At 44.0% G+C, this 23,042-nt stretch overlaps 1 protein-coding gene across 1 annotated transcript in view; it reads left to right on the top strand.

Moving 5' to 3' along the window:
• Positions 1–7,466: 7,466 nt before the first annotated feature.
• The window catches only part of LOC138480608 (enoyl-CoA delta isomerase 2-like), a 260,827-nt gene continuing 245,251 nt past the window's right edge, over positions 7,467–23,042 (top strand). Inside the window, exons 1-2 of the mRNA XM_069612311.1 lie at positions 7,467–7,480; positions 8,222–8,342. Of these exons, the coding sequence (XP_069468412.1) occupies positions 7,467–7,480; positions 8,222–8,342 (135 nt within the window). The remainder of the gene's footprint in view (positions 7,481–8,221; positions 8,343–23,042) is intronic.

Here is a 23,042-nt window from a genome sequence, read left to right as displayed (position 1 = left end):
GCATGTATATGTGCCTGCGGACTGAGGGGCGCGCTGTCATGATTGCCAGTACCTGGTGTAGGCAGCGTGACTGCGTGGCCTGTGAGACCCCCCCCACTATGGCAGTAGTCCGCTGGAATGAACCAGTGGCCATGAAATGCAGGACATTGAGCACCTTCTCCAAGGGGCTCAATGCTTGGGAGCAAAGGGTGGGGGATGTAAGGTCATCTTCCCACTCCCTGACCAGGTCTAGGATGATATGGGGTGGAAACCTATACCTGCCGTAGACCTGGTCGTCAGGCATCCCAAAAAGGCTTGTCCATGGTACGGAAATGCTGCACTGGCTACTCTCCTCCTCCTGCGGTGTCCCACGATCAGTGCTGCGACAAATGGGGCATTCATCGTAGCTGTATATACGTGTTTGTTGTTTGTGCGCACTTTTATACTGTGCGCAGGGACGCTTCCGCCTGCCTTCGTGTGGCGGACGCGTTGACGCCTGTGTGAGTCTTTTGCCGTGCGCGGGTTTCCCGTATTCGAATCCATGAATACGGGTTGTTCGCGTGCTTGTGGGCGTTCCGTGTAGTTCCCTGCAGTACTTCCCCAGTTACGCCTTCTTTTTCACGCGTTATTCCCCATTCCGCGTGTTATGCCCACTGTTCCGCCCACTTTGGTTGTGTGTGCCACCCTATGTGCGCTTTTGCTGTGCACGTAGCGCACGCCGTGTGTGCCCGCGCCATGGCAGGATTTGGCGCTCGGACAGCGGGAAACTCGCGCAGCGTCTTCCTTGAATCGTGCGCGTGCGCTGGGTTTCTCACGCTTGCGCCACCTTGCGCCTGCTTGCGCTGGGATTTTCGGTGCACGTTTGCTCCATGAATCGACCCCTTAGTGTTTGAGAGCAAGGGGCTGTAGAAAGGGGACAGAGGACTGCAAACTGGGGAGCAGGACTGCAGTGTAGGAAGCACAGAGGTGCAGGGCAAAAGGCAGGGGAGAGAATGCAGAGTAGCAGGGCTGCATGGCAGGGAGCAGAGCGCTCTGGAAGAGTAGCAGGTTCTGGAAACAACAGGACACAGCAGAAATCCAAGGATCATAGCAACACAGGGCTGAAAGCGAGCTCAATGTAAGAGACTTGTGCTCCTGCAGGCAGCTGCTTTAATACTGACCTGCCTTGTGCTGAAGCAGTCTAATCAGCAGCACCTGGAGCAGCACACCTGAAGGTAACTGGCTTCCTTCTTCTCTGGTCCTGGGAAAGTGAAAGTAGCACTGATTTCTACATTTTCTGGGGATTGTAGTTCTAAGACTGCTGCATGGGAATAGCCAGGGAATGGAACTGCCACAAGGTGCATTGCGGGACATGTAGCTTGTGAAATTAAATGAGGAAGTTCCAAAGTCTTGCAAACCTGAGGTAAAGACAAAAATATGAATAAGTATTCTCTGGGAAAGTTTATGGTGATGATTGAGTACCATATAGTCTACAATGGGTGCCAATTGATGCTCCAGTGGCACAGTCGTGACAACCGGGTACTGACAAGATGTAGGCATTAAAGAGGATTGGGGTGCAAAACATATACCTCAGGAAGGACATCACAATTAATCACCTTTTAGGTAGACTGTTCACAGAAGTTCAACATTTGTGCCTACATATACGCCTGTAAGAAAGATAGTTAAGCAAAGTTTCAGGTAAAATGAACTAAGCATTGCAAGGGACGAGGAAGGAGTGAGTGATCTTACATAAATCACTTCGAAGTTTACAAGAGACAATGTAAATGCATTTTTATTCATGAAAGTGATCTTCCTTTTGGTTCTATTGAACAAAGGCTAAATTGGCATACTGCATGCTAAGCAGCCAAAAGGTTCTAAAGGAGGAAGTGAGCTCTATTCGTAGTAAAGCAGAAACATACACCAGCGTAGGTAGATCCTTTTTTACAAAAACACTTATTATCTATTCACAAATCAGATGCCACCTGCTGACCAGATATATGTTTGGATTTAGATTGTGCCCATTGTTGGCACCTAAGGCCATGGCATGGTAGTAGTAGACATTAATTGGTTGTTCCAAGGGAAGTGTCTGGGAATTGTGTGCATGTCAACAGTTTATATACATAGGAAATAGGTACATGGCTGCAAAATTGCAACTTAATATGTGTGCACAAAAATTTACATTTTATTAGAAACTTTTGAGAACCCACTTAAATTACATCTGTTCTAGATGTATCGTGTGAAAGTAAATACATATGCATGCAAGTATGTCACATGTTTACAGCTAGATGGGAAATGTAAAAAATATATATTTTGTTTGCGTGAGAAAGCATTTCAATCGTTTTTGTAAACAAAATGTATTTTACTGTCTTTGCTGAGGTGGCAATCTCCGGAAGGTAAGGGTAAGGGTGGGGTAGGGGAGTCAAGGGGTCTACATGGTGATGCAGGAGTGTCCCCCCACACAAGAGGAGGGTCGGAAAGGCAGCAGGAGCATTAACAGTTATTTCCAGCAGTGTCAAAGCCAGAGCCGCTTGATTGAGATTTGGCAAAAATGCAAGGAAATCACTTGGAAGAAAATAAACAACAGTACTATTATTCCCCACTGGTTCTACGAGTATACCACCAAATCTACATTTCAGGGTTGGTATTGATCATAGTTGAGGGACGCTAAAGTGCAGAAAAAAAAGAATTATTGGGAATTGTTTACTTGCATACCTGTAGAGGGATAAACAGAAGACTCACTAGTGAAGTGTATTCTTGTTATCAAAGGAATTAGGGCTGACTGGGCCAGTGATGATGAGGTTAAAAACTGTACAGCAATCGGGCTGATAGTCTGGCTGGACCTTCTCTGAACACCATGGTCCTCTGTCCGTTCAGTCACAGTTTCTGAGTTTTTATAGTGACGAAACACATCTTTATTGGCTCTTTTTTTCTTGGCATGTGTAACTGTCAGCAGGGCCTTGCTTTGGTTCTCATAGACACAGCTACCAGGTACCACCAACTGATACCTTTGGTCAGCCAATGGTCGGGGACAGGCATCAATAACTACTCATAATTGGAGCCCTCTCCTTCCCCCCCTCCAAACGTTTGTTTCCTTTTTTGATGTCCTTATTTCCTCGCAATATTTTCCTCTCCTTAGATGTTTCACATACCACTCTCCTTCCTTTCTCTTTGGAAGTCTCTCCTTGCCCTCCCCCCTCTCACTTCCCTTTTGAGAACTTCTCTTTTCACCACCTCCTCCTTTCCTTCCTCTATCCTTTTGTCTCCTCTCTTCCCCTCACTAAGCCTTTCACCTTCTCCTCTTCTCATTCCTCTGTCCTTATATTTGGCACATTTGCCTTTTCACGTTAACTCCAACTTCTCATCTCCACTTTCCTCTTCACTCGCTCCAACGGTCTCCTAACTCCCACATTGAGTAACCTTCCTTTCACACTTTACTAGGTGCTGGAATGTGAATTGTGGTTAGAAGACGCACTGCAGATAGGTCCTATTCAAGATAGGGCCTTTTGCATCAGTGGGGACCAAAGCAAATTACAATTTCCCCAGGTGCTTTTGTTTCTCCCACTGGGCTGTGTTGCAACTCCAAGGGTTGAGGTAATGTAAAGTCTGTCTGCCTCTTCAGTTTGTGATCCCTTCCATCATGGGTGCCCGACGTCTGGAGGGTGAGGACCTGGCTGTTGCTGCTGTTTGTGTGGTCCTCTTCACCCCGCAAATGACAACAAGATGGACTGTATTGATGCTTGGGTGTCCCACAGTGTGCCTCACTCACTACTTAACCTTGCCTTTCCTCCACTGTCCATTGTATTAATTGTAACCTGAAGTTTGCCGAGCCACAGGAACACAGGCTCGTAAACGCTGCTTCCCTTGCCCCAACAGTTTCTCTTCTTAGTTTGCAAGCCATAGGTTCTGGACCAATCGGCCATTATTTAGACCTCATGAGGTAGTTGAGATACAAGGCTTGCGAAGCAATAGAGGCTTTGGGGAACCCCCATGTGCTGCCTCTGGGACCAGCATCACAGAGTGAGCATCTTTCCACAGTCCTCTGTGGCAGTACCCATCGCCTAACCTCTTGGGGGTAAACTTGTCACGGTGGAGTCTAATGTTGTGGTGGCCTCAAGCCGGAAGTCCATATAGATTCCTTATCAGTTGCAGAGTAGTATATTTCCTATTTATATGACGCATTCTTTCCAGTACTCCAGATCAAAATTGCATTTATGTTTCATTCGCTATACCAATTTTGTACCTTGCCCCTATTAGGTACAAAATAACATGTATTAATTCTTAGTCGCCACTCCAGGGTAACAACAAAATGGCATGTGATATGACTCCAAGGGAACCAACTGCGTTCATTATATAATGTATTCTAATTCAGAGACATTGCTTCTCTAGAACCCAAGAACACTGAGAGCATTTCCCCACTACCCATTGAGTTGAGGAAAAAGGGTTTAGAAAGATGCTGTTCCTATAAAGTTCTAGCCTACTATTAACTGATCACCTTATTTCTATCGGGTATTAGATTAAGTGAGAGGGTACCTCAATTTTGTGTCTCCCATACACCTTCATCAAACATACCTGTGATTTCATACAGCAAGGCCATCAAGTTTACTTTTTCAACTCTCAGCTACCAGGTCCTAACTTACCCAAATCTTTCAATTCTGCCCTAGGTTTGGCGTTAACATAGCTGTTTTATATGGGTTATGGTCAATACCACACCCCCCTCAAAAGATAAGACTACAAACTAGAGAAGCCCCAGCATCAATGATGCTTTAGTCGTCATTCCATGACCAACTGGAAAATAACCATTTTTCATACTTTCACTTACAACATGCCAACAACATCAGACACTTCAGACAGACAGCTCTCACAGAATCATGTGATGTCTCAGTCCTCTCCCACATTAGCACCCTGGGTGGGGGTGTTGGCCAGTTCGGAGGCTTGGAACGCAGGCTGTACTGTATGGGACAGGCCCACGTCCTGAGTTGCCTGGGCAGCCAGCGCCACCTTCCCTGCCCCCCTTCACCACTTAGCTCCCGTGTAGTTTCTACACAGGTGCTAATGGTGTCTTTTTTTTTGTAAAAAAAAAAAAAAAAAGAAACGTACCGTTATCCTGAAGACCGGTGCTGCGCAGCCAGGTTGTCAGGGAAGCCCGTTTTCATGTTGATGACATCTGAGTCATCAACATGGAAAACGGACTCACTTCACAAGCAGCACTACATGAAGGAGAGCCGTGTGATAAAGGTTTCTTTTTTTTAATACACCATTAGCACCTGCGTAAGGAAACTATACAGGTGCTAATTGCGATATGACCCTCAGCGGCAGGCCGACCCTGCTGGGAACAGGACCACCACCCTCATTAAGCTGCCCTCAGTTTGCTCAGGCCCTTACATTAGGCAGTGGGCTGTTACCGACAGGGTGAGCCAGCCGCCTAATGGCATATCGCCTCATTCTAGTATACAAGAAGAAGTTGCATATATTTATCCAGCTAGGTCTGGCGCTCTCTATATACCTCGCATAGAGGTTTTTGTTAGCTTTGTTAGAGTTCGTATCATCTTAACCCAAACACTCTTTTAAGTGTTTCTCTGAATTAGCAGTTTCTCAAAAACAAACTTCTTCAAACAAAAATAGCTTCAAAATTCGCGGTCTGCAGACTGCTAGGTGCAAAGGTGAGAAGCAGACTCATTTGGTGACTGGTGTAGTTAATTTCATGCCAATGCATTACATATTCACAAAATATATACAAATGGAAAAATACCAAGAAGTACATAAATCAGATGTTAATGGCCGTACCAAAAAAAATGGAGATGTAAAGGATTCCATGAAGTTAAAACATTTCACAAATCAATTTGGTTGTAATCCATTGCAATGAAAACAAAGATGGATACAAAAACAACATCCATGTACATACCCATCAATTGCAGAATGTTCAGAAGTGTGTATCAGGAAGGACGATAATAGCGAAAGAAACAACGACAAAATGAACCAATTCCAAACTAAGTCATAGTGAATGTCATTTTTATGTTACCGCGTGTACCAATTATTACGTAAAACTGCATGTTTGGTAAAACATAATTACCTTAAGCACTTCCTTGTAGTATCTAACACCGCTTGTGAGCGGGAGATCCTATATTTCCAATAGATCAACTGCAAAAAGTAAACAGTAACATGCATATTGTTTTATTTTTAACTGTTCTGATCTTGGTGATCCGCCTTGATGGTCGTGCAGCTATAAACTACCTCCGTCCCCAAGTACCGCTCGAGCAGGTAAAGAATACTGCTCTAGCAATCTTTGAGGCCACAGGTGATGAGTGGCGTCGTCAATCGGATACCCGGAACACCGGAAGGACCCCTGAGTGCTGTAAGGCAAAGGTTAGGATCAGGTATACTGTGTACAATAATGGCAGTGCAAGCACACAAGGAGAAAATGGCAAAGCTTACCCTGGGGATGACAGGACAGGTAGTAAGCCTGGATAGACAACGAGGGAAGATCGACAGCAGGCTGGGATGTACAGCACTTCCTCCCACTCACACCGGTAGCCAGAGCGTGACCAGATAGCAAGTCCATCCAAGGTCCAGGTGGTGAACCCCAAATGACTCAGGAGACAAAACGTGATCGCCAGGAGCGTGGGTAGAAGTTCGCCAAAACAGAAGGGTAATCCAGAGCAGTTCCAGGGCCAGAAAAAGGGTGGTCAAGAGTTCCAAGGGTCCAGAAGATGCGTCGAAACAAAAAGGGCAATCCAAGACAAGTCCAAGTAGCGGTCCGTGGTCGAGTTCCAAAGTGTATCAAGAAGAACGAGGGTAATGCCGAACAGGTCTCTGGTGGAAACAGCTGTGAAGCACTGAGTGTTTCCTCTCAGCTCTTTTTGAAGGAGAGGCAGATCACGTGACAGGGCACGTGACCGCACAGAAGCGTCACGTGATGGACGGACGCCATCAGTGATTGGTGTTCGTCCGATGTGGACGCCAGCGTCGGCTACAGGCGATCCCGTGACCGGTCACGTGATCGTCTGAGCGAGACGCGATCAGGTTCCCCCGTGCGTGGTAGCTGGAGCCGCCGACGCCGGAGCCGTCGGGCATGTATGAGACGCCATGGCAAGCGCCAGCACGGAAATGGGCGGAAAGAGGTGGTTCTGCCCCCTCGGACATCCCGCCTGCCGTGTCTTCCCCGTTGGTGTGGGTGGTGGGTATGGGAACGAATGGTGCCTGGTGAGTGACGGGAGGAGGGTAGGACCGGGGACGTGACATTAACTCTATGGAGTATTCAAAAGAACGTTGTGTGCCTTTAAACACTGGTTGGTGGCTTACCAGTATCAGTGTCCTGTATCCGTTTTCTGTCGCTATAACTGCTCTGTAAGGTAACAATGGTTGGAATCTAGTCTAAGTACTGTTGTGCAAAAGCTATTATTATACTGTAAGGTACGAGCGAGCAGAATGCAGGCTTACCGTTGCGTTATGCTGTTCATAGCCATGAGAGCAGAGTAGTTAAATGCATTTGCTGCGTTAATAGACTAAATATGGTTGTACTTGGGTAACCATAGTAACCCCTTGTGGCGTACGCAAACGCATGGGACGTGCCCGGTGTTACGATGCCTCGCGTCCCGTGTCCCCATAGGAACGCGGAGACGGGACGGGTGGGGCAACTACATGAACCCAATGGTATGAAGCACATATTATTCGCTCCATGCAACTAACAAGCTTTGTTGCAGAAAAATTGGGTGAACATATTCGAATGAATTGAAAAAAAATGTTTTTAAAAGACAAAAATATCGCCTCATTCTACCTCATTATCATAGAATTATGGTAGAGAAGATGCATCACTTAGGTAAAAACAAAAGGTGTATCTTTTTACATCACATATTCAGACTAACTGCCTAAAGTTGTAAAGTGGGTTAAAATAATAAAATACATTATGTGCTTTGAGTGCTCAGAAGATAACATACCTATCTACTGCTTTATGTTTGCATCTATTCTAGTAAAGTCAGACAAAAAATAGGATAATTATACATTTCCTTGTTTTGTCCTGCACAAATGGTTAACATTTTGAGAAGAACATAGAACCAGATGGCCTCTTAGTTGATCATCAAAAATCAAGAGGCAGTGTTCCTTTTTTGGGAGGGAATTAAAATTAGGATAACAAGACTGAAATTAGACAAACTGACAACGGACTAGTATTGTAGATATTGATAAGAGTTACAAGCGTGGCTGTCAAAGTAATATTATGTACACACATGTTTGTATATATAATCCATTTCCCCATTCCATTCTTTAGGAGGTTTGTTGGTCTCTTCATCGATTTTCCCAAGCCTTTGATTGCGGTGGTGAATGGCCATGCAGCTGGGATGCCTGTTACCCTGCTGGGATTGTGTGATGTTGTGTATGCCAGTGAAAAGGTAAGTAACTTTACCAAGCAAAATTCATGGCTTCGAAATATGAAAGCACTAAATTCTACTTGCCCTTACCGGAGCCCCCATTCAATGGCTGGGGGATGTAGTCCATGCATTCCATGCCTGAAAAACACAAAATACCACTCTCCCATGGGCATTTTAAATATGGACAGCTTTACTGTTGCCCATAGTAACCACGGAGCCAAGCCTTGCTGCGAAATATACGAAATCAGTAGCAGCACTGGCTGGACGGTGGAATGGAAGGAAGTATAAGGATTGGGAGAAGGGTAATAGGACCCATTGTAAAGATCGTCAGCTGAAAGTGATCTGTTCATTACCAATTCATACCTCTACATTGTCACAGTGCATACTGGATGTGAATACATCAAACCAGCACCTTTAGGGAAATGTATGAAAAAGGAAAGGCTACAAATGATAATTTTACATTAAAAAATAAATATATGAACTGTATTTTGCACACAACATTTGAAAGTAACACGTGCAAGGAAATATTATGATGTCAGCAAATCATCTACAATACGAGTGGGTTTGTCCACAGTAATTGGCAAGGCACATAAGGAAATCTTTCTAGCTAAATGAAGGTATAGAAGAATGAACATTGAATTGAGGCCTACTTTATTTCGACTTTTCTTTTTTTCAGGACTGAGAGTCAGCATTATGAAATAGAAAGCTACAGAGACTTGAAGTTTAAATCTTTGAAAGGAGCTGATTTGCAAAAATGCTATAATGTTGCTTCCATTGAAAGAACCAATTATAACATAAATGTGGAAAAGAAAGTCATATTAAATGCTAAAGTTGTGAATGAAACCATCAACTTTGGGCTAGAAAGCAAAATGTTACCTTATCTGATTTCAGCCACGGTGCTGTGGAGATCTTTTCCCAAGAAAACAACACTTAGGTCTTTTGGGGCTGGGCTATAAACTGTATGACACTGCCTGGACTCACCATAGTGCTACATGTTCACTCTGTTCCCAAAAACAGGCTTTGTGAGTGAAACAAATGGTACTCATTAACAGTTTCAATGTGTCACTATCCCTAGCCAAGAATTCCCTAAAAATATAGAAATATAATTATGAGACGTGGGTACACAGTGAGCGTCTCCCAAGTAATCAGAAATTCTCATCAAACAGGTCTTCGTTTAAGGATGCAATTTGTGCATACTCAGACATGATATCTGGCATTGGTCATAGCCTAATGGTGTAAGCACTCTAAGCCACTGTACTTCAAAGATCTTTCTGACAGAGTCCCATGACAACCACTCTCTCTGGGGTCATTCATGGCCCAGCTCTGAATTCTCAAAGGAACTGCCAGTCCAGGGACTGGAAATACCATTAATATTTTGTAAACCTGTCACATGAGAAGGAAAATGATTCGATGTTAAATTGTTACACGCAGCAACACATTTTCTTGAATATCTTCAAATGGGATTGTCATTGCAACTTACTTTATTTTTAATTGTTCAGGGTGAAAAACTCATTCAAAACAACATAAAACAATATTTTTGGGGTTTCGTTTTAATAATGCAAATCATGTTAATGTGCATATTTCTGCCCAGAAACATTGAACAACAATGCTTTATATATCCTAATTTCTGTGCCGGCTAGCCCAATATTGACAGTTGGGAATAGAATATTGGAGTGAAAGTATCATAGAACGAAACACACAAATCTGCCACACACACGCGATACGTCATGTAGAGATGAGACTCGCATTATTTCAAGCACCTGAGTGAGAGCAATCTGGCAAACTCATTTTGTAACTTAATCACATGTTTGTTTATTGAATTTCTAATGCGCACCAAACCCGGAGGTAACAGGGCACAGCAATAAGAAGGTGCAAAACTTACAAGGTTACATAGTGAGTATCAATATGGCATACAGGGTACCTACAAATCAAATGTAGATATGAGCATACAGATAAAATACAGTTTCAGTGTAGTACAGTAAATTCCAAGAATAATATACAATAGTTTACAGTGTGCAATAATGGGTAGCGAGATATACAGTTATGCAGTTGTCTCAAATTAAACTAGTCTTCATTCCGGTTGAGAAGGGTGATATAACTCTTTCTGAATTGTAAGTAAGGTTGGTCAGCTCTCAACTCATGGGGTAGGGAGTTCCAGAGTTTGACGGCCTTCACAGGGAAGCTATTGCCGCCAATTTTTGTGGATTTGAATCTCGGTACCACAAGGCAGTTCGCATTAATGGTTCTAGTGGGCCTATTGGATGATCTTCTCATCAATTTGTCAGTTAGGTAACTAGGGGCAGCATTGTGTAGTGCTTTATGAGTCAAGGGGGCAATTTTTAGCCGTATCATATTGTGTGTGGACAGCCATTTATGTTGGCGTCTGATGGAAGTCATGTGCATTCTTTTGTTGATGCCTAGTGCGGCTTTAAGAGCCTCGTTTTGTAGTATTTGCAGTTTTTGGATGTTAGTTTTGTTGGCGCCACTGTAGAGGGCATTGCAGTAATCTAATCTGGAAAGAATTAATGCTCTGGCCAGGATAATGCAGTTATCGTTTGAAAGGAAGGGCTTACCCGCTCTGATCAACTTACATGTGTATGCTGTTGTAGAGGCCAGGGATTTCACTTGTTTGTTGAAGGACATGTGTGGAACATGCTGTTTTAGAAAATCACAATTGCTAATGTAGAAATCTCCAAGATGACTTCACATCAACTGGACTTAGAAGTAACTCCCATTAGACTGTCCTCTTCATAAATATGCCCAATGTGTGCGAGGATGGTGGTTAAGTGTGATGTCCCTTTTGGAGCATGGTCCAATCACACAGACTGACCAATTAAAATAGAGAAATTATACACACCACTGAAGGGAGTGGTTTCTGGCTGTAAAAGTCCAAACCCATAGATCGAAGGGGACACTGACTGATAGACAGACCATTAGCATGACTGAAAGAAGAGAATAGCAAGAAGAATTGACAAGGAGACTAGAATAGGTTGCTGTCCTCCGGACCCATTTTGGATTACTAGCAGGCCACTGTGAAATAGGCATACATGGAGTTCAAACTCGGGCCTTCCACAGTAGAAAAGCAAGCAGACAGGCCCAATGTAGATGGGGAAAAAAACAGGCAGTGAAGGGAAGTTGGTCCACCTTGCTAACTGATGCACACCAGTTACTAGAAGGGGAGATTTAATCCATTCCTTGAGAGGGAACCCAACTTTGTATGAGACAACCAAAAGAAATTCACATCTAAGTACATCAGTGGCATAGCCAGGGCAGGGCCTGAGTGGGCAAGGCTCACCCAAATGCCCACTCAGCAGCAATGTATGTGCATTTCCAGATGTTAATGTCACTGGGGTGGGCCCAACTACATTAGCTTCAGGCCCCACTTGTTAGACACTCCTGGCTACTCCTCTGAAGTACAGAGGGGAGATATACTCTACAAGGAAATAGATTAAATCCCAGCCCTTTTTATTTGTGAAGGGCATATTACTGAGGGGTGATTATTTCAAATTGACTGTACCTCCTGGGAAATTAGTAAATATTTCAGCAGTGTAAGTGATTCTGCAAATAAAGGATTTGATAAAATAGACCCACAGGGTTGTGTATTGGGAGATGCCTGATCGCTTCTCTGTACAATGGCTAAGTCCAGAATGTAACTGAAGTCATCACCTGGGAATATCACTGAGCAGAGTCATGTTACTGGCTCCTGACCACTGAAGGGAAGAGGAGAAGAGGGGTAAGGGTTTTTAACTGCCACAAAACACAATCAATGGGAGCCTAGCAAAGCGATGTACACACAGAAATGTCCTGTATCCTGTATCCTGTTTTTAAATTTCGTTTTTTGGAATGTTGTTTGAAATAGTGGCAGGTCTATTCAGTAATGGCGAGGTGTTTCTTTTCAATAAATGAATACATTAATAATAAAGAAATTTAGATTGGCAGCACTATTCTGATTTCATTTCTTTAAAATTAAAGTTTACACAAGTTTATAACTAAGTTAAATGTAGCAGTGACATTTGAGTTTACTGGAGTATTGATCACTTTTCATTGCAGTTACTATTGACATTGGGAAGGTTCCCTTAAATAAGCATCTTACGTGCACTGAATGATGTATAGAGAGGTAAATGAGAGAGGCATGTAAACATGAGGCGTATGATATCGAATTAGCCCATCTTCATGGTGACCAGACAAAGTGTAAAACAAGATATATAATATGGAGAGCTGGCTGCCTACAATCCAACACCAATTCCCCAGCTGAATTTCAGATGTTGCAGCATGCACAGAAACTGGTAAAACTAGAGTGCCATGATAAACACCACACCCTTGCATAATCCACGAGCAAGGGCTTGTGTCTGCACAAGGCCAAAATGGATGTCAGCTCTCACAGAAGCCAAATTGTGAAAAATAATCCCACTCCGTGGTTTTCTGGCCTCTATGGACATTTCAATGCAAAAAACATATTTTTTAGCAATCATTTTGGGCATGAAACATTGATGAAATGTCTCCAATTTGGCCAGATCACTTGCTGATGAGCTTTTAAGGAGGAAACCCAAAGTTACAGAGGAAAACATGTTTTCATCTTACTTTGTATATATATTTCGTTTCATATAAAACCTTTTTACTGAATATATGTATATATACAGTGAGCACACTTTAGTTAGGAGACGTTCCCTGTAACAGATTCCTTTAAATTCAGTGAAAAAACATTAGCTGAGATGGCGTTAAGGTGATGATTTATCTCAACAAAACCCTTTCTATTTGGCAAGTGTTGGACGCTGTTCATGCCTACATCTGAGCTCATGTTGAGCGGACCATGAGCACACTGATGACGTTTCTGATGACATCACAGATAGCATGAGTTATGGCATTACTTATGGCATCACTTATTACATCTTCAATGACATTGCTGGAAACGGCAGGACACTGATGGCATCGCTGATAAGAGCACCTTCTTTATCCTGGAAAACTACCCATTAGAGTAAAGACTTATCTTGGTCTACTTCAAGGCATAAACCAGTGGACCCATTGTGGAGATAAAGTGGCCAGAGGACTACTTCGGGTGGCCTGGCATGGCGTAGTGGAGGACCAAAGGTAATGCCCTGGGCTGTGTAGTCAGTAGTCATGGCCATAGGCCACAGTGCGTGTTCCACAGACCTGTTATGGGGCTCATGTGGACCCTGAGCCAGACCACTGGACAGCCCCAAATCCTACTTTGGGTAGTCTGGCAGGACATGGTCCTGCCAAAGCTCACACTGCGGGCTGTGTGGCAAGTAGTCATAGCTGTCCTCCGTGTGCTCTAGTTTCCAGTGATGTCATTGAGGAAAATACATGATGCCATACGTGATGTCATCTTTCATGTCATCTGTGATGACATCAGTGTGATCTTGGACTGTGCAGTGGGGGGCTCAGAGTTAGGGCAGTCTAGCTTACAAAGGTGGCTACATTCCAATGGTGTCGTAGTGTTAAACCATCACCTTAACCTCAGTTCAGCTCAAATATTTTGACAAATTTTCATAGATAAAGTTTTTTTCACAGAATACATATTCAGGGAAAAAACTTTAGTTAAGACAGAGTAAAGATCACCCTATTTCTTGCAACGAAGTGACAAGCATCTTAACTCAGAGTCCTCCCTATCAATGTCCCCCGTGATGCCAGTTGTTATTGTTAATCCCTCCTGTGATATCATGTATGTGCTCAGGGGCTGACACTTCCAGACCTACTGAATTTCATGGGTTTTGTTGATATAAAGCTGATCATCTTAACTCTGTCTTAACTCCCTTTTTTTCACTGAATATAAAGGTCATGCTATATTTTCTAAAATGGCCCACACCACCCTGCCTAGTAATTACCAAGATCCCTTTGGCAGTGTCCATTGTCCACATGACAACAATAAGGCAGAAAGACTACCGCCACAACCCATGCACCCTTGCCCAAAGCCAGAGGCCATGCACTCCCACTGAGGCCCATCTTGCCCTCACTCAACCATGGCCCACATCCCCCTGCCTAGCGATTTACTCACCGCCCAGAACCTTCAGCCAGAATACCATGGCCATAGCCAATGGGTCTTGACTACAGCGGTACCCCATATCCCCCCTTTACAATTCAATGATCAGATCACACTTCCCATGGACCCTGCTCTTATGTTGGTGGTCCTGTGCATGTTTTAGAATATATTTCCTTCTTCCTTTAATAAAAAGAGAAATTACTGCAAAACTACAATGAAATTATTGTGGCGTCACCACAAAAACAACTTTCAATAATGAAAAAAGATGGCAGTTTAGTGCAGGAATGGGAAAAAGCGTGACAATTTAAAGGTTTACTTAATCTCCTCTGCAACTCATCATGTACACCTCTCCTCCTTTCTAGGTCCTCCTCCTGTGTAAATCCTCCCTGAACCCCTATTACTCAATTTTGAAGCACAAGCCTCATTTCCGCACCAACAGAGATATATACATGTTTTTTGGGACTGAGAGCTCCACCTTCATCATGGAATTATTTTAAAAATAGTGCACGGTTTTAATCCAAACTAACAAAAGCCACATGGAGATTGTTTTGGGCCACAGTTATTTTGTTTTTGGAGCCAATCTGTGTGTTCAATGGATGCACATTTGTATTTATGGGAAAATTAATGGAGTAGGTGGAAAACAGCATTTCTTGTTTTCTTAATAGCTTTTGAAGCATTTAACACATTTTACCCAAACGTTCTGGTTTGGAGGGGCCCGTAGCAGGCATGTATTTTGGAAAGTTTCATCCAAATACATCCAGTGAGTCAAAGGTTATTAACAATAAAATGTTGGTAAAATTCGATGAAAACAGGTTTTATCCTAACTGTTGGGGAGCAACCCTCTAAATATATAATGCCATCGGGCAAGCACATAGCATAGTTAAGACAAATTTGGCCCTCATTACGAGTTCGGCGGAACAAAAGGCTATAATTTCTCTAGGCGGAATTACTGTTACCACTGAGCATCCCAGCAGAATTTCCACCGAAGCATGAGTAGACAGGCACGCACACCTTGATCGATGGTAACAGTAATTCCTTCTGTGGAATTGCTGCCCAAAAACAGTACACCAATAGTAAATCTGCCAATTCTTGGCAGAATTACTGTTACCACAAAATATGTGCCAAATTGCGGCTGACTGGTAAGTCATCATGACGCGAACGGGAAGTTTAGTGGCGGCCATCTTTAAAAACTCATTCCACTCAAAATCCCATTCAGGAATTGCCATCCAACCCCAGAAGACAGGATTATCATGCCAGGGGGCAAAGGCAAGGTCATGGTGCCTGAAATGCAGCTATGGAAGCCAAAATATTCACAGAGCAGGAGCTCAGTGTGATTGCAGAGCAGGTGGTGAACCATGCAGAGGGCGCTGTATTGGTCACAAAACCGTCAAACGTCCCAGCAGCGTGAGAACAGGAAAAGGTGGTGGCCATAGGACATGTCCATTTGGACTGTGAGGACGTCGTAAGAGGTGGGACAACCTCAAAATCTGAGTCTCCACCCTCATCTCCAACCACCATCAGGAGACAGCAGTCACTGGTGGAAGAACTGTTGACCTACTGCAGCTGACACCCTGGGAGGAGACGATGAGCAGCATCCTCCACCAGGAAGACCAAAGTGAGTTCATGAGTGCCTCATTGGCCCATTGCACAACACCAATAGTATGTCAACGAACACATACTTCCAGTCACCCAGCAGAGATTAACCCAGACAATGCACGAGCAATCAATGTGACAACTCAGGACAGTACATCAGGAGGCACGGAAGGTGTACACCTCCTGACATACTCATCATGTAGAAGGAAGAGGCCCTGATGTAGGTCACATACAACTACCATGTAACAGTAAGTATCATGGGGCGTCCCCCAATCACATGTTACATCGCACCCACCCTTTGCCAGCATGCCAAGCACATCAGCCAAATAGCTGCCACACGTAACATATGGTACTAAATCAACACCTGTAGATGTCTGGCTCAAACTAACAACAAGTGCAACAGACATGTAGCAGCAAGGCCTCCATGAAGAGTGTGTCCCAACTAATGTCGCACTCGCACCACCATAGAGAGCAGGGCACCCCTCAGCTCACAGCAGAACAGGATACGCAAACAACACTGGACAACACCTACATGGACATCTATTACCTTGCACAACTGGGAAGCATATGACAGCACAGTCCAAGCAATGCACACATTCCCAACTGTCCATATGCACACCCATCCATCAAGCCAGTAAACCATCATACTGTCTGCCACATGAAGAAGCACCCTGTGACCCCATAGTACATAGAACACTACATGAGAGCACACCCTACAACATTCCAACAAGGGTATTAATACACTTGGTCCTGTCTCCCAACAGGCACACAAGTCACCCAGGATCCCATTGAAGGTAGCAACACATCAGCACACCTGCCCCAGGAAGTGGCAAAAAGGGTCAAGGGCATGCTGTGCCCAGGAAGGGAAGTGCACAGAAGACCACCAAAACACCCCTGTCCAAGGGCACTGCTGCTGCCACCTCTGGGGGAACAGGAACACCTGCCCTGATTGTGCCACCAACTCTGGCCATGACAGAAGCTGCAAGACCACCCACCCCTGAGCCACAACACACCACTGCTGTGTAGTCTGACGTCCAACCCACCAACTCACCCAGGTACAGACAACATGCAGGCACGGGACCAGGCCACTGCATCCACTGACACAGGAGGACCTGAATATGTCACCACTGGCACCGCCTTTGCAGCTGCCCCTGTAAGGTAGATGTCCCCAGGTTCATCCCCCTGCCCAGCATCTCGCCCATGCACTCTACACCCTTCCACCTATCATCTTGCTGTGCTCTCCATTGGCATGGTCCTGTGCACACAGATTCCCCACCTCAGGATGATGGGCCTGGCATCGAGGGAAGCCACCCCATTCATCTCCCAGGCCAGTTCAGGAACACACCCTCAATGCCATATGGGAGAGGCTCACCCCAAATTGAGCAGCGCCAGGTGACAATGCAGTGGATATCCGAGGGGCAACTCGGACACTCACAGGCAATGAGGGGTGCGGTGCTGTGTGCCTACAGGGATGTGGCCACTGCGCTGTACTGTCTGTGTCAAGGCATGTCAGACGCCACTGCTGTCCACACCATAATGGGTCGAAGGGTACGGTAGCTGGCTGAGCATATCTGTGCCACAGATGAGACCATGTCCAGGGCCATCACCCTCATGATGCAGCATCTCTCATCTCTGGGACAGTGAAACTGGAAGTTCTGTGTAGCCAACGTCAACTGAGGGATCTGTGGCAAGCAGTCCACCAAGTAAATTGCAGCACCACACCAATCGTGCAACCATGCCAGTGAGGAAAGGGGACAAGAGGAGGAGGAAGTGGGTTAATTAATCGGACAGACTGGAGACCACGAGGATGTGGGAAGGGTCATGGTGTTGGGGATGAGGGTGTGGGGAGGGTCATGGTGTTGGGGATGAGGTGCAAAGTTGTACATTAAATCACTTTGTTCTACACCCAGTGGATCCAGTCCTCATTCCATTAGAGTGATACATGTGAATACAGTGGTAGTTAAATGTACAGTGACATGTGTCAATATGTGCTTTCAGGAAATAGTTGTCCATTATGTCCTGCCATAAAATACCTCCTTCCCTCAATTCCTCACATCTATTATGATGTTCCCTGTCGTCGCCTGCCTCTTCATCATCATCTGAGTCAGGGTGTGCAATATCCTTATCTGGAGGCATGGGTACATTCCGGCGTATGCACATTTTGTGCAGCAAGTGACAATAATCTTCCCCACGTTTTCAGGAGTATACATTAGTGCCCCACCTGCCTGGGGGAGGCACCTGAACCTTCCCTTAAGTAGTTCAAAAGTGAATTCTATGTATGCCCTGGTCCTTGTGTGTGCCTCATTGAAGACTGTCTCCTGCAGTGTACCAGGGCTCCTCACAAGTGTCAACAACCACGCTAGCAGTGGATAGCCTGAGTCACCTACATCAGGTAGGAAGGAGAGTGTTCAACATTACTGTTTTGCTTCTAACTTGTAATTGTATTCACGATTGTGCTGGTGGCCTTGGTGTGCTCATATGTGTGTAGGGCTGATAGCCTGTACTGCACGGTAGTGGAGGGGTTGTTGTGGCTGTGAGTGGGCACAGGCAGGAAGTATGAAGTTTGTTATCAGGTGTCTCTGTAGCCAGCATTAGCTTGAAACACTTGTGTATAGGCGCGTTACAAATGCCATATCATATCATATCATTATGGGCCATGGGATATTGAGTGCCACATGGTATATGGCTCATGGGACTTTAAATTACCTCACATAGGATCTCATGTCTGGCTCCATGTGTGCCTCTGTTCGGCATCATCATCAGATGTTATGCTTGCCCAAGAACCAGGTACACTATTCTCAAATGTGTGTCCATATATGAAAGGAGGGTGCTGCTCTGCAGCACCATGGAATCATGGGTGGAACCTGGGAATCATGCGCAGCAGTGGCTGATGGTCAGATCTGCATCACAGGTCATCTGGATGTTCATGGAATGGTACTGTTCATGATTCCTGTATGCAGACTCCACTGCCTGGGGGCACCAATGTCACAAGTGTGCAGTCAAGTGCTGCAATGACATAAGGGAAATTGGTGATGGCATAGAATTGTGCCTTTGCTTCATATGCATGGGTGGTGGTCAGCGACATATGTCGATGGGCATGCCTCATGAGTGCATCCAACACTTTCGCCAGCACTATTGAGAATGTTGGCTGGGACATTCCATGCATCCTCCTCACAGTCTGATCAAATGTGCCAGTGGTGTAGAAGTGGAGGACGGGCACCAACTTCAGCAGCGCTGGGATTCAAGTTCTGATGTGTATGGCGGTCTGGAGATCAGACTGTTATCAGGGTCAGCAGGTCTGCTATGGTGTTCCTGTCCAAGCAAGACCAGTTGTCAATCAGTCAGATCCCAGGGGGACAGATGAACATGTGGTAGGATGACCTCCACTACAAGCGTTTGCTTAATCTTTGTGCTGGCTGTATCCTTCCATGTAGAGGCCTTGAAAGTTGCTCGAGCTCAATGAACAGCAGTAATTAACGTCTGGTTGTGGCAGTTTGAAGTGTGTTTGGGGGAGGTCCTGGGCCTTAAATACACTTTTGGAGGCTATTATTGGCACCTGTGCTTGATTCCAATCACCTGGATGCTTTTACCTCCAACTTTTAGCTGGTGGTAACTGCACTTATAATGGCAGAATTAGCATTTGTGCTTCTGGTGGTAATTGTGCCAGAGGTATTACTGATGGGGCTAATTCTACCACTTGTTCGTGGAATTTCCGCCAGTGGTAATTCTGCCAGGGCTAATTCCGCCAGTGGAATTAGGGTGAGTTTCGTTGACCTGTAATTCGTTGTGATAAAAGTTGTGGCAATGGATTTTCCACCTCTTTTACCACTTACCACCAAACTTGTAATGAGGGCCAATCAATGGAGTTTCAGAAAACAACTTTTTAAAATAATTTTTGAAGGCTTGCATGGAAAGATTCCACAGTGACATTGCAAGGAATCCACCTCTGCCTGAAAAAATCCATAATATCTTATGCATGGCTTCACATTTTAAACAAGTGTTACTTTGATCACCTTTTGAACTGTTTTATTGTAGAAAAAAAACATTTGGCTGAAATATCTCAAAATTGCCCACTTGGAGTTTTGCAAATTTTGGCATGTTCCTATATCTCTTCAAGCATTGGTGCACTAAAACATTTTTAGAAAATTGGCTTGGTCAATTTCGAGATATTAACAATTTTATATTTATCTATACATGAAACATGTCCAGAATGAATGTGCATCTTTTTTTTTTTTTTACTTTATTTACTGCTGGCATAACAACATAAAATACGTGATGGGATATGGCATACAAGATACACACAAGATAACGGGTGTATACAGTGGCAATTATGACTCAAACTATTCATCTGCTCGGTCTTCAGTCTGGTTGCTACCCCGCTCAGATGAATGTGCACCTTTGATACACATACGTGTAGAAGATATACATTATGCACATGTACAGTACCATACTTCTGAAAACTGCCATGAAAGTCAGGACTGACTTTGATGTTAGTTGTCAGGAGATGTAAATTGTGTCCATTTACGAACTGTAAAATTCATATCTGCCCCTTGTGCATATTAAAAACTGACATTAAAGTTACACCTGACTTCAATTTGAGTTTTCATATGTATAGGAGGGGCATAGGATGCTTCTACAACACATACACCCACATATAAACGACAAACTCTTACGACACACATTTGTGACACTTATGCCACATGCTTACATTATTTTGATACATGCTCAGAATCACGGCTTCTATACAAAATATATATGTAAATGTAGAATGTGTATATTGCAGAGGCTCAGATTCATAGTGCAGCTTCTATACAAAAATCTAAGTGTAACGTTAGAATATGTACATTACACACACTAAAATTCAATGTACAGCTTCTATACAAAATGTACATGTGTATGCTTTTATGCCTTACAATACACAGTCTTAGGACACACACTCTTATGACACACGCTCTTATGACACATGCACTTACAACACTCACACTTACAACTCATACACTTATGGCACACGCTTTTACAACTCACATGCATGACATTCACACTTACAACACATGTTCCACAACACTTGTTCTTATGGAAACACTCTTTCCACACCCTCTTATGACACTACTCATACAAAACACATATACAAAACACACACTCTTATAAGATACACCTAGGACACATACACTCACCGCATATGTTGTTATGCTACTACGACACATGCTCACAATCAGTTGAAAGCTTCTATACAAAAAACATGTACATGAAGAATATGTAAATTACACACCCTTAGAAACAATGTACATCGTTTTTACACAATGTACATGTTCCTGCGCTTTACACTACACAGTCTTAGGAGTCACACTCTTATGACTCACACTCTTAGAAATCTTGCACTTACGATGCATGTTCTTACAACATATGTTCTTATGGCACACACTCTTGTCCTCTAGCACCTTTCGTGCTAGATGGAATTACAAATAAATATCTCAGATCAGATAATCGGCCAGACTCAAGGAATATGACAAAGTACTACTTTATTCTCATTTGATAAAGCAGGGAGAACTAGCAGGCATCGCACTGATGCATTCACACTCACACCTTAGCTTGATTACATAGAGGTCTTCTACCCCAATATGCATCATCTATGACTCATTCTACGTGGCAAATTATAAAACCTATTGACAGAAGGAATTGGTTAAGGGAACATATCTACGTATATAAAATATACAAATTAATACATCATTGGCTGCCGATTGTCTGTAGGGCACGCCTAGAACTAACTCTAAACATGTATAGTACTGATTATAGTGAACAAAATACCAGCAGATTGGTCTATGCAAAATTGTATGTTAGGTTGCCCCTTAGACCCACTGATTGGTTGGAATGCTACCCCAACCTTGGCCTTTTCGTCTCTTTAGCAGCACATACGTGAAACGAAACCTAGGTGGTTTGAATTGCGTCAGATTACTCTCCGTTCACCCAATTAATCCATCATCCTTCAATGGTCGACCATAAACCAAAGACTTCTGTCTGGAGTTGACCTTATAGCCTGCTCACTGTCCTGTGACATTTGAGGGAGTGTAAGCACACCACTATCTTCATCTGAGGCTAATGAAAAGCCCTTGTCTTCGACCTCTGAGTCACATGTGAAGAGTCCACGAATTTGTCCATTTCAGCCTCTTATTTATTGTTATTTGATTCAATTATGCAGGGTGCTGTTTCTACTTTTGGCTTCTAGAGACTTGCTCGCTCTACCTTACATAGACGTCATACACTTTTAATTGTCCAATACTTTGGCCATTGCAGATGTTTTCTTCTTCTTTAATCTAAGAGAAATCTGCCCTTTGTTCATAGCTTACCCTGGTTAACTCCTCTTGGGCTTTGCAATTATTCCTTAAAACAGCATCCTTGATCCTAGGCCAACATAGCCTTCCTATTGGTCTGCACACATAGCTTTCCAGCCTCTCCTGATTCTGCAGCCTTGGTCTGTCTCTGAGGTAGCCTGGTTGAATTCGACATGAGTCAGTATCCATTTTCCTATTATGGCCGCCCTTGCCACATTATATATTCCTATATAGCAAGCATTGATATATTTCTTTTCTACCTTGCGTTACTGCGTATTTACAGTTATTGACCAGTAGGTCACTTCATCTTCTTTTTATTCACAATTGGCAATTGGGGAGGGGAGGAGACATACTGTAATGATCCCTCATTACATGGGACCACTGGGGGCCCATTACGCCTTGTGGCATAAGAGAGGAGCAGTCTAGTTTTTCTGAGCATGCTCAGAACGGCGTTCCACAAGTCCTCCGGAAAGCGTTTTATTCCAGCTTCTACTCTGCAGCTCGCTTCACAATGGCCTATGCTTACAGAGACACTGTTTCCCAGCCCACGTGAGTACTTGATTCATTCTTCTTCTGCCTCTCAAATCCTTGCCTTCCTGTTCTTGGTTGTCCCTGCCCTTCATTTTTTTCCCCATTTCATTTTGTAAAGTACGGACCTAGCTTCAGGAAACAACAGAGAGCTTTACAATTATAAGTGGAAGAACAGGGTTAGAGAGCAGAGAAACAAGGGAGTGGAGATCTAAGAACAGGAGAGGGAGGGCAATTGTCAGCAAAGGGTCTACAAACAACCAGGGGGAG

Source organism: Ambystoma mexicanum, chromosome 5p (genome assembly GCF_040938575.1).
Source record: "Ambystoma mexicanum isolate Mex_15411 chromosome 5p, UKY_AmexF1_1, whole genome shotgun sequence".
Lineage (NCBI taxonomy): Eukaryota > Metazoa > Chordata > Amphibia > Caudata > Ambystomatidae > Ambystoma > Ambystoma mexicanum.
This window is presented reverse-complemented; position numbering and strand designations above follow the sequence as displayed.